The sequence below is a fragment of the Henckelia pumila genome, chromosome 3, assembly GCF_033568475.1.
Source record: "Henckelia pumila isolate YLH828 chromosome 3, ASM3356847v2, whole genome shotgun sequence".
NCBI lineage: Eukaryota > Viridiplantae > Streptophyta > Magnoliopsida > Lamiales > Gesneriaceae > Henckelia > Henckelia pumila.
In genome coordinates, this window is record NC_133122.1 from 173,883,004 (window position 1) to 173,895,574 (window position 12,571).

The 12,571-nt window shown below is 36.2% G+C and overlaps 1 protein-coding gene across 2 annotated transcripts; it reads left to right on the top strand.

Moving 5' to 3' along the window:
* Window positions 1-4,047: 4,047 nt before the first annotated feature.
* Window positions 4,048-12,371, top strand: LOC140890553 (DNA polymerase eta). Of its 2 annotated transcripts, XM_073298426.1 has the most exons (17): window positions 4,075-4,200; window positions 5,762-5,966; window positions 6,728-6,848; window positions 6,933-7,044; window positions 7,117-7,284; window positions 7,744-7,908; window positions 8,013-8,116; window positions 8,281-8,400; window positions 8,806-8,929; window positions 9,057-9,170; window positions 9,312-9,527; window positions 10,031-10,139; window positions 10,220-10,338; window positions 11,084-11,192; window positions 11,282-11,397; window positions 11,659-11,719; window positions 11,954-12,371. In XM_073298426.1, exons 4-17 carry the CDS (start codon window positions 6,937-6,939, stop codon window positions 12,184-12,186), a joined length of 1,866 nt encoding a protein of 621 aa, XP_073154527.1. In that variant the 5' UTR covers window positions 4,075-4,200; window positions 5,762-5,966; window positions 6,728-6,848; window positions 6,933-6,936; the 3' UTR covers window positions 12,187-12,371. The 2 variants fall into 2 exon arrangements, with proteins under 2 accessions (XP_073154526.1, XP_073154527.1); XM_073298425.1 differs by lacking the exon at window positions 5,762-5,966 and having other exon boundaries at window positions 4,048-4,200; window positions 11,954-12,370.
* The last annotated feature ends 200 nt before the right edge of the window (window positions 12,372-12,571 follow it).

Here is a 12,571-nt window from a genome sequence, read left to right on the forward strand (position 1 = left end):
CAATAAAGTTACAAGAACTGCAAAGAATTGGTCAACAACTTCCAAGACCCACAATACAAGTAGTAGATAGTGCAGTTTAGCACTTGGGGAATCAGATCGACTCTCGAGGAACCATGCAGAGAAAGAGGAGAAGACCAAGTCAAAACAATTATAATTAGTAGGATGGTGAAGTTGGGCACTCGGGGAACCTTCGGCACTCGAGGAACCAAGCTGAGAAAGAGAGAGGGGAAGACCAAGTCAAAGCAATCAAGAGTTAGTAGAGCTGTTAGTGGGGCTGTTAGTGCTGCAAGTAGTGGGCTAATTGAGGTGAGTAGTTGAGGAACTGACTCGGAAACCAGCATATAAAAGGGGCATTCATGCAGAACACAACACACAAACAATCATCAATCAAAAGACAACTCCAAAAGCTTGATCTTCTCAGCAATATTTCTACATTTTATCGGCTTCTTCTTTTAGAATTTATCCAAAAAATTTCAGTGTACATATTTAGCTTGTTTTTTCTGGGTTCCTCGAACTGTTATAGCATTTTATTTATGTTTTTATTGCCTTCAAGTGTCATTTTGAATTTTCAGTAGCAAGGATGATGAATTCGATTGCTATTAATAATTCTTCTTATACATTGCTTGTGTTCCTTGGCGTATAACCGGTGGAACTCAGACCGACAGTGAAACCGAGGCTCATTTTCGCTTGATTTTTAGAAGTTATATTTTTATTTTTGTTTCTTTTTTTCATTTGGCACTCACGTGCCTGACACACCTGCAGTCTACCCGTTCGATCCATTTTTGTGTGCAAACATAATTTTGGCACGCCCAGTGGGACCCGACGGATGTTAAAGAGCATATTTTTCCAGAAAGTTTGTGAAAAAATTGGAAGGAAATGCAGTCAAGTGACAATTTGATATATGAATAGATACATATTCTAATTTTTTCAATTCTGATTATTATTTTTCAGGTTCTTGGGAACATGGAGAGTATGATGCTCATAATGTTTTAGGTTCATATGGTTAAGCTCCAGAAAATGAAATATGGGTTCCTAGGTCTTCTTTTAATGAGGAAATCGAGGAACATGGTGGACCAGAAATAGTGGTAGTTCCTTCTGCACATTCTGAATCTGTTGCCACAAAAAACGTGGAGGAGATAAGTTTGATGATGGAGAATACCATGAAACAAATGAAGGAGGCCAGCAAAGAATTGTTGACCACGATGAGAAACATGATGAAAGATATGAGTAAACTCGGGGTAAGTGGAATCATTGTGGAAAACACACATGAAAACCACTGTGAACATGTCTTGCATGAGAAAGGAGATTCGGATGGTATCTCGAAATCCATTGAAGCCCGAGGATCCATTGGAAACTTTCAAGCTGATGATAACCGCCGCTCGGTGAGCCCCAATTCCAGAAACTATGTTAAGAGATACACTTCACCACCCAAAAGAGAGGAGAAAGTGTGCAAAAGAACTCCTCAAAATCTGATGTACAACAATAAGACTCCAGATTTTCAACATTTTTTTGTCATTGACCAAAAGTGTTATGCAGGGTTACAACGAACCATTAATCGAGAACACAATTCTATGAATGCTCGGGAGCCCCATATCTCCCTCAACCTTTGGTTATCACATACTTTTTGTACAGGTACAAAAGTAAGTATAAAGTGTATCAAAGAACAACTCGAGGGTTGAGGAACTCGTTACGTCCTGGAGAAACCAAAATCCTAAGGTCGAGGAATTACTCGCATACTGGAGGAACCATGACCCACGGGCCAAAGAACATTTTATATCATTGTGGAAATGTGGTATCAAAGAACTACTCATATATACGAGTAGGAACCATGGTCCGAGGGCCACAAAGCGATACTTACCAGCAAAGGAACAACATTTCAAAATCAAGGAACAAGTTTTCTCCAGCATATTGGTCGGTTGGGCCAAAATCTTGCGGGAAACTCAGCTTAATGCGTGGTATTATATCCAGGCATATTGGCCCGTTGGCCAAAAGCCTGCGGAGGGCTTTTGTTTGACCCATAAATTAATTTGTGCCATTAATTTATCATTTAATCAATAAAGAATTTTAATGATAGGTCTCGATGAATTAAAGCCCAATAAAGTTACAAGAACTGCAAAGAATTGGTCAACAACTTCCAAGACCCACAATACAAGTAGTGGGATAGTGCAGTTTAGCACTCGGGGAATCAGATCGACTCTCGAGGAACCATGCAGAGAAAGAGGAGAAGACCAAGTCAAAACAATTATAAGTAGTAGGATGGTGAAGTTGGGCACTCGGGGAACCTTCGGCAATCGAGGAACCAAACTGAGAAAGAGAGAGAGGAAGACCAAGTCAAAGCAGTTAAGAGTTAGTAGAGCTGTTAGTGGGGATGTTAGTGCTGCAAGTAGTGGGCTAATGGAGGTGAGCAGTTGAGGAACTGACTCGGAAACCAGCATATAAAAGGGGCATTCATGTAGAACACAACACACAAACAACTCCAAAAGCTTGATCTTCTCAACAATATTTCTACATTTTATCGTCTTCAACTTTTAGCATTTATCCAGAAAATTTCAGCGTACATATTTAGCTTGTTTTTGCTGGGTTCCTCGAACTGTTATAGCATTTTATTTATGTTTTTATGCCTTCAAGTGTCATTTTGAATTTTCAGTAGCAAGAATGATGAATTCGATTGCTATTAATAATTCATCTTCTACATTGCTTGTGTTCCTTGACGTATAACCGGTGGAACTGAGACCGGCGGTGAAATCGAGGCTCATTTTCGCTTGATTTTTAGAAGTTAGATTTTTATTTTTGTTTCTTATTTTCATTTGGCACTCACGTGTCTGACACGCCTGCAGTTTACCCGCTCGAGTCATTTTTGTGTGCAAAAAATTTGTATTGAATATTAATTGTGATTTATGGTATGGTTTTGTTAGAAGTTAGCTTATGTAAAAACTATGTCAAAATTTATGTAATATTGTTAGCGATGATACGTCGGCATAGATTAAATAGATTATTGATTTATTCATCTATTACGTTATAAAATATTCATAAGCTTCATGTATTATGTTACATAAAATAGATAGTCTCCATTAACTAAATTTTTTTTAAAAAATAACTATTTTTGAAGGAATATAATAAAATAAAATAAAATTTTTTATTTGTCAATTTTGAAATTTTAATATGTTTTCTTGGGAAAAAAGAGTGTTCAAATTTCGGATAAAACCAAAAAAATCATAAATTTAAACCAAAAAAATCAAACACCGAACCGGAAATCGTATTTTGTAATTCAGATATAAATTTTAAAATCAAAGTTTATTTGGTTCGATTTTGGATTACATATGTCAAACGTGAACCGACCGAAAAAATGAAATTTCATTAAATTAATAATTTTATTTATATTTGTATTTATATTACATATATTATGAAATGATATTTAGTGAATGAATAATATTTTGAATAATTCTTAGTTGATTGTTGTTTATGTATTTCATTGTTATTTTTGTAATTCATAGTTGTTTAATTGATGGTTGTTTAATGTAATTTTTAGTTGATTTTTATTTATATAATTCATTTAAACTTTATTTTTAAAAATTTTACTAACAAATCATTTTAAAAAATAACATATTATATTTTACAATATATTTATATTATTAATTTTAATAATCGTAGCAAAAAAACCGAAATAATCGACCGAAATAATCGAACCATTTTGGTAGAAAATCGAACCGAATCGAAGAAAAATAGTTTGGATATCGGATTATATATTTCTAAAACTAAAACCGAAATAAACGAAATAAAAAACCGAAAACGGAATCGAATCGGCCGATGAACACCTCTACATTTTATTGTGTTATGTATTAATGATCAAACCGATCAAATCGGACCCGTTTAACGGTCCATTATAGTATAAAATCGAACCAAATCAAAATAAAATGATTTTATTTCGAATTATATTTTTCGTAAACCGAAAATCAAACCAAAATTTGACAAATTAAACGAACCCAACCATGAACAACCTCGGCGAAGCAAAATAAGCCTATGCTGGGTACCAAGTAGTACTAGTAGAATAGAAGGCGCACAAGAAACAAGCAACAACCGCGAAAAATAACGTAAAGACGGGAGGTTTCAAGAATTGTGGGAAGATGCCGGTGGCGAAACCAGAATCATCCGATGCAAGGGTCATCGCCCACATCGACATGGATTGCTTCTATGTTCAAGGTTTTCTCTTGTTCTCGATGTATTTCCTCTTATAAATATCAGATTCTTCAAGATTTCTGGCTTCCAAATGCTGTTGAGGGGAAGTCTTTTCTATTATTTATGAAGATTGTTTTTTTTTTGGGGGTAAATGTTCATATGTTTTTACTCAAAAACCAGTGAGCCTTATGTGAATTGTCGTGCTGTTCATATTCTCCGAGGCATTTTTTTCCCGCATTATTTGTTCGAGAGTTGTGGTTTCCTGGGAATATATTTTGATGCTATACACAAAATGTGTTTCAACTTTGCTGCTAAGTACAGACCATGCCACTTCGCAACTAAGTACAGACTAGGGTCACTCCTTTTCTATGATTGGGTCCTTGGGATACCAATAAACGGATTAGAGAGTGCTGGGGTTTTTTCTGGTGAAGCATTACTCAGGACAGGGACTTGAAAAATGTCTGAAAATTGTGTAAATTGCAAAGCAATATGTACCATATCTGTAATTTTTATAGGAGTGGGCAAGAGAGAATGCCTTGTGGTAGGAGGCAAAGATTTACCATTTTTCAAGTGATACGACACAATCTGTTTGGACGCTTTCCATTTCACAACAGGTTGTCCGGAGATTTTCTCTTTACTTGTCTGGATTTTATATTACAATTGTATACTCGGAGATTTCTTGGATATTACGTCAATTAATTAAGCTCTTACCCACTGAACCCTTGGGATTATAAATGTAGACAGGGGTGTGCCGAGTTGTGACATTTTCTCGAAAAGCTGGTATTTAGCTCAAACATGTTTCATGTATATTAAGGCATTAGTTCGGTGGGTCAGGTCATTTGGCATTCCACACCACACAGTCACTCTATCTCGCTGATTTTCTAGTTTCAACAGAGTACCCAATCGTTTTTCAAAAAAGACACTTTTGAAGTTGTTTACACGAGTGCTCCAAAGCATGATTCGTCTTCCTCCTACCGATGTTAGTTATGAAGCTGAGGAATTTGCAGAACATATTCAACGGATCCATAATGAGGCGAAGAAAAATCTCGAGGATGCTGATTCTAGGTACAAGTCAGCTGCAGAAAAACACATGCACATTTTTGCTGAGGGAGATTTGGTAATGGTGTATTTGCGCAATAATATATTTCCCACCAAGCTCAAGGATAAGAAGATTGGTGATAATGCTTATAAAATTGATCTTTCAGCTAATATGAACATCTCTACTTTCAACGTGTCTGATATCTTTGAGTATTTTCCACCAAATGAATTTTCTTTGCATCGAGAAAACCCGAGGATGAGTTTTCTTTGAAGAGGAGGAGAAATTGATGCAGCTCATGTTGAAGAGTTTTGATATTATTTGTTTCTTGCTTAAAATTGTTTTTTTTTATGTTATGATTTTTTATCTTTGGTATTAGGATTCAAATATTTATGTTGTTTTCATATTTTAGTTGAATTAGAACTCTATATGTAGGTTTATTACTTGAAATTCATTCATTATTTTTATTTCAGTTTCATGTTATTTTGTTTTTTTTCTCCCAATTGAGATTTTTAATTATTTCGTTTGAAACCCCTTCTACTGCACCAGTTCCAATAGAAAAAACAGTGGGAAAGGAGATGCCAGCACTTGGAGTAATTCAGAGAGATGATGTTTAGTGAGAAAAACCGATATCTATTGTTTTTTTTTTACTTAGTTCTTGTTCAGATGTGAATAGTTCTTCGGTTCAAGTTGCCTTCCTGATAGAGTTGGTAATCGCCAGGCCTGGTGAAAGCAAAATAGTCTTTGTTTTCTGGTGAGAGATGGTCATCAGACTTTTCCTCCATTTCTATTTTGAGTTTTGGCTTGTTGCAACATGCTAATTATGCTTACCCTTGAACTATTGACCAGGAATGGAATTGAAAAATGCGATAAATTAGTGTGTGAAAATGAAAGAAAGATTTTTGGTGTGAAATGTACAGGCCTCAGCTCAGAAACCTTTTAAATAGGCACATCTAAATTTCGGAGAATTGCGTGTCCAAACATATACAATTGCTCAATAAATATATTTATATGGAACTCCCTGTATGTAAAATTTAAAAGTTTTTAGGCTTCATGAGGGGGATGTAATTACGATTTCCAGATTGCAGGTTTGTGTAATTTGGACATTGGTAGGAATATAGATATACCATTAGATTTACTTACTTCATCTTGCTTGATTAAATTAGTTATGACTCTCGGTTTTGCCTAGGCTCCTTCGATAACACAAGAGGCATTTCTTTACTCTTGATTAAACAAAAACTGGTAGGTCTTGAAAGCTATTCTTGTTTACTTTGGCACTACGTCACTCCAAATGTGTTGTTTTGAAGCTACAATCATAAGTGAATGTCTCTATATGGTGAATGCTGTCCTCTTGAGTGGAAACCCTCTGCTTGATTTTCTTTATGCATTGCATTATCATCTTATAAACCGTAACCAAACTTCTGACTTCTGAGTATCTCTGTAACTTTCTTTTTTTTTTTTGATAAAAAAACTCCACCTTATTCACTTTGTCTTAAATGGTTATTGTTTCTGTAGTTGAGCAGCGTAAACAGCCAAATTTAAGAGGTCAGCCCACTGCCGTCGTACAATACAACTCCTGGAAAGGAGGAGGGCTTATTGCTGTGGGTTATGAAGCCCGTAAATTTGGGGTCAAACGGTAGATACTCAAACTCTAAAATTGTTTTTGTGATTGAAATTTTTCACTGCTCTTGAATGTTGAAATCTTCTGTGTTTTTTTAAGTTCAATGAGAGGCGATGAAGCAAAGAAAATCTGTCCTGAAATTCGGCTTGTCCAAGTTCCTGTGGCTCGTGGGAAAGCGGATTTGAGTGTGTACCGCAATGCTGGTTCAGAGGTCAGAAAACTTTAAAATCTTCCTTGATCATCAACCTTATATATCACCTAATTGTATTTGAAATGTTTTCAGGTCATATCTATCCTTTCTGGGAAGGGTCGATGTGAGCGTGCTTCTATTGATGAAGTGTATCTTGATCTTACTGAAGCCGCAGAAACAATGTTAACTGAACATCCCAATGGAATATTGGACCTAATTAATGAAGAAGCAATTAAGTCACATGTGCTGGGGCTTCATTTGGTAGGAGCAAAGTTCTTGCAGCTTCAATTGTGTGTTAGTGTGTATGATCTGAGTCAATTGTGTTATTTAAGTTTAAATGACCAAGTATGGCAAGTAACCGTGCTATTAAAGTAACGATAATAAGGTTGAAAATGTTCCCCTAAATTTGTGCATTCCTACCCCTATTCACCTATCCTGAACCCCAATGGAGCACAGCCACACACATTGAACATGCTATTCTCTAAGTCAGAAACTTTCTTGCCAAAGGCAAGGTTTCAATGTGGACATTCGGCATTCTTGTGATGGAGAGCCTGTCATTGTGCGACAATTTTTTATTTTTTGTGGGAAAAGGATTTGAGCAGAATGTGGTGAAAAGAGATGAACATGCGGGAATTTCCCTTCCCTTCCCTTTTTATTCGCAGATTCCTTTATCTTGCATTTATAAGAGCTGCTTTATTTGTTTCTCACTTTGTGATCCAGGATGACCACAACGCTAGAGATTGTGTGAGGGAATGGTTTCTTATGAACAATGGTGATCATCGTGATAAGTTATTAGCGTGTGGAGCCCTTATTGTTACAGAACTTAGACTGGAAGTGTTGAAACAGACTGAATTTACATGTTCCGCGGGCATAGCTCATAATAAGGTCAGAGGTGTTTTCAGTTGTATAAATGTGCTATAATTATTGACACGTCCACAAAAAAAGTGTTTCTATCTAGACTTTTAAAGGGGTATTTATGATGTGATCAGATGCTGGCAAAATTAACAAGCGGTATGCATAAGCCGGCTCAACAAACCATTGTGCCCTTCTCATCTGTAAAGAAGTTTCTGGAACCTCTTCCCATAAAGAAAATGTATGGTGATTTGTAGCTTTGTGTTTTGTAATTGTTTCAAATAATATCTTCGAACTCAAATGGTTATTACCGTTATTGTTTGTATACTGAATGCCATGATCTGTTTGTTTTTTCAATTGTATATGTTTTTCTTCTAGTACAGTTTAACTATGACCTTATTACAGGAAACAGCTTGGCGGAAAGCTTGGAACTTCTCTGGAAACTGAACTTGGCGTGAATACTGTCGGGGATCTACTGCAGTTTTCAGAGGAGAGCTTGCAAGAACGCTACGGAAGAAATACCGGGTTGTCATCTACTTATCGTTTGCATGATGCTCAGATTACTTTTCTACATGTGAGGGAAAATGTTGCCGTTAATGAATTGGCTATTTAGATAAGTTCTGATTGATTCTTAATTCTTATACTTACTCTAACAGTCTAACTGCTATTGACATCACAAGCACATCCCATAACACATAAAAAATAGCCAAATTTGATAAGATTCTTATCGTACTTCACAGAAACTCAAATTAATCAAGATCCTTAAGAATTGTTTCTACGCCGTTGCGTTTCAGTTTCAGTATCTGGTGTTTGTGGGTTTTGCCTGAATTTCAAAAGAAAGGAGAAAAAGTTAAAACTACATATTTGCAATTTATGTAACTTCTTTGCCTGCATTTTCATTAAGCGAGAATTACCTTATCTTACATGCAGTACTTGGTTATGGAATATTGCAAGAGGGATCTGCGGAGAAGAAGTTGAGGGTCGCCTTCTCCCCAAGAGTCATGGTTCTGGGAAGACATTTCCAGGACGTCAGGCTCTTAAGACTCTCCCATCTGTACGTATTTTCACAAGAGATGATCCTGACAAGTGACTCCTCTTCCTTTCAGTTTGCTAATAATACTGCATTTTATTCCTTTTACTTGTTTTGACATTCCCTTCCTTATTTTATGCTATAATTGCAGGTCCAAAAATGGCTCAATGAGCTTTGCGAAGAACTAAGTGAACGGCTGCAATCTGATCTAGAACAGAATAAACGGATCGCTCATACTCTCACACTGCATGCAAGTGCGTATAAGGTCTGTGGTCTTCCTCAATGGATTTGTATTTTGATAGACAAGAGAGAAAGACTAACTTATCCTTTTCCGTAAAAAAAGCTATTGCAGTAAAAGGTTTATGGCAGTGAACGAATCCGATAACTTTGTATATTTCAAATGCAGTTGAATGACTCCGAATCACTTAAAAAATTTCCCTCAAAGTCCTGTGCATTAAGGTATGGGAGTACCAAGATTCAAGAGGACTCTTTCAGCCTATTTCATGCTGGTTTGCGTGAATATATTGGCGTATACAATGTCAAAACGAAGGGAAGCAACCAACATGAATGGGCAATAACTGGTCTCTCCGTCTCAGCCAGTAAAATAGTTGAAATACCATCTGTGAGTCGAAGCAACTCCGTGTCTTGCTGCCTTTTGCTTTCTTGTGTTTGAATCTTTTTCTGTTTGTCAACTGCCGTGTCGTTATCTATCACCCAATTTTATCTGTCAGTTTATTTTGCATACACAAACTTCATAAAGTTATTGTTGTTAATTGAAAAGAATTTTTGAACGTTGCTTTCAAATACGTCTATAAGCAAGTGGTTGCTTAATTCTATACACCTATAACCAAGCATGGGTTGCAAGGATTGCAAAACAAAGACCCATGGCTGTTTGACAGTTCTAGAAATAATTTTGACCAGTCACTTTCAGTATTTTCCCCCTTATCCATTTCTTAGAGCCTGGAATCTACTTTATCGTTTTTCGACTCCTAATGATTTCATGTCAACAAAACTTGAATGTTTGTCATCTCCAATTATCTTTATTTACTTCGTCTCTTATCCAACAAGGACTGATTTACGTTTACAGTCCATTTTTTCTCATTTTTATCTGCAATACTTTTTCAGGGGACAAACTCAATTACAAAATATTTCCACAACAAAGATCAAAGTGGTACCGCCAGAAAAGAATCAGATTATGTATTCACCAATGATGCAGCATCTTCATCATCCTCAGGTTCTATATGATTCCATTCTGGTCTATTGCAACTCTTTGGTAATACTTGTTTCTCATTCTCATCTATCTATAAGCTTCAGGTCACGGAAGCTTCAAACAATTACATTTAGCTGGTCCAGAGATAGCCCCTTGTGAGGATGAAGCAAAGACTCAGCAGGATGGTTTGTATCCAAGAGAAAATGAAACAGAGGTTAGCAAGGCAAGGTTTGATTTGGTATTCTGAATGAAGTGTTCTTATTTGCATGAAACTGAACATGAAGATGACATTGAGGCTTTTTTTCCCCTCTTTTTGTTTATATCAAATGCCTCTTGACGGGAAAATTTCTTATGTTATTAAACTTAGAAATAGACAATGTTTTACTTTGTAGTTTGAATGCCAAATTTGTCTAGGGGTATTGTAGTTTAAGTGTTCATCTTAATATGGTTGGAGCAGGCATTGTTACATTCAGGATAGTTATGCTGCACATAGATGAGATAGGATAAGCATCAAAGAAATCATGCCAGCATATTTTTCACTTGTGTGCGCCAGCAGACACATATATCTTGAGGCACATGAAGATAATAACAAGCAGAAGATAATTACTTCTGGCATGAATGCTTAACCCCCTGTTAAAATTTGTTGAGGGAGAGAGTTTCTACTTTTCATTTTGTCACTGTTTTATCAGGGCAAACTGCATGAGAATATAGGGATTTCGACTGGAGAGAAACAGGTATTCCCCTGTAAAAGAAATTTCGGAGGTTAAAAGGATCCCTCCCATAAATTTTGTAGCCTGGATGTTCGTTGCATGTTTTACAAATAATTGCTGTCATGAAGATATAGTTAATGAAACAAATTGCAAAATAATCTGAAGAAGTGAAACTTTGATGATTCTGTTGACTGATTATGAATGCATATAACAGATGTATTACTAACTAATGTCTTCTTATATTGCTATGTGATGTAGGATTCAGTTTTTGGCACAAATTTTGCAGATAACCAGCCATTATCTTTCTTCCAAATGAAAGAACAAAAAGAAAGGCTCGAAGAAGAAATTTTGTCGTCATCATCCTTAGGTTGTTTCCATGTCATGGTGCCCATAGTTTTAGTTTGCCCTTTTTTCCCTGTTTATTAGTTTGATTTCATAGCAAGGGTTTCAAAGCAGGTGTTCAGAGCTGGGTGGGATCAAAACCAACTCAGTCAAACATGGAATTTGTTGAGGAAGTAAGTGGACTTGATATGAAATCAGGGAAACAGAAAAGGAAGTTTGACTCAGAAAAGGTGAGAGTTTTCACTGTTTATTCCCTGGTACATGGAGTTAAAAAATTTTCTGTGGCTGGGAATGGTTTGACGTATGAGATTTCTGTATTGGGTATTCGATAAGTTTAAAATCGTGAATTTTGTCATTTCTAATTCAATTATTCTGTAGTTGGAATTCCATCAAGGCATCAAGGTTGATAGGATGTTCTTGTTATTAAATATTTGAAGAAATTTTGCAAAACATCGTTGGTTGAAAATTCCTTGCAATTTTTGGTGGTACAGAGAACCACCCCATCAATCTTGAGATTTTTCCATAGCAACGTCGAAGCATCCTCTTCCTCTGGTAATTTTTTTCCTTCCTCTGGTAATTGTTTGTGAAGCGTTCTTCAAATGGATGTTGTGTCGATTCTAACATGTTTCCTCCAATAACAATTAAACATGATATATAATATCTTTATAATAGGAGATAGTACAATGGCATAGGATGATCCATATAGCCGACTCCACCTAGTGGGATAAAAATTTGTGTTGTTGTTATAACATGTTTCTTGTCCATTTTCTTTGGTATTTGGTGCAGATGTTCAGGCCACAACTGATGAATGCAAATGCGATTCAGGGGAAGATGTACTAAGAAGAAGTAACTCATGGAATTACAAGAGTGATGAAATAGACCCTGTCGTCTTGAATGAGTTACCGCCAGAAATACAAGCTGAAGTCCGTGCTTTGCTTCTTCAGCCACAAAATCAGGCGAAAACTGTGAAAAGGGGTTCCAGTATCGTTCACTATTTTTTACCAAAAAAAAACTCGTAACTTTTTTTTCTTTTTTAAATTTCTTTCAACGAAATTATACACTTGATAACTATGTCTGTATAGTATGCACAAAATCATCTTCGTCGATTGTAATGGTTAAGCTTTACTAATAGCAATATAGCATGCACATAGGAACTGTGGAATAGTTTATTGCATAACAGGAAGAAAAGATTATGGTTCATTGAGTGCGTTGGAAAACAGAAATACTCTCCGTAATGGCGGGTTGAAACGGGGTGGACCGGCCGGTTTGGATGGCTCTAATTTCATTATTTGTTATCTAGTGAGTCTTACATGTTTTTCGTTTGAATTCAGACGTAGGAGTGTTTATTTGGGCGGTTTTCGAAAACCGAATAGAATTGGGCGGTTCGATTTTAACCGAAATTAT

Coding starts and splice junctions, on each gene's coding strand:
- LOC140890553 (XM_073298425.1), top strand. CDS start 4,125: ATGCCGGTGGCGAAACCAGAATCATCCGATGCAAGGGTCATCGCCCAC. Junction 7,909..8,012: donor CGGGCATAGCTCATAATAAG/GTCAGAGGTGTT, acceptor TGATGTGATCAG/ATGCTGGCAAAATTAACAAG. Junction 8,117..8,280: donor CCTCTTCCCATAAAGAAAAT/GTATGGTGATTT, acceptor ACCTTATTACAG/GAAACAGCTTGGCGGAAAGC.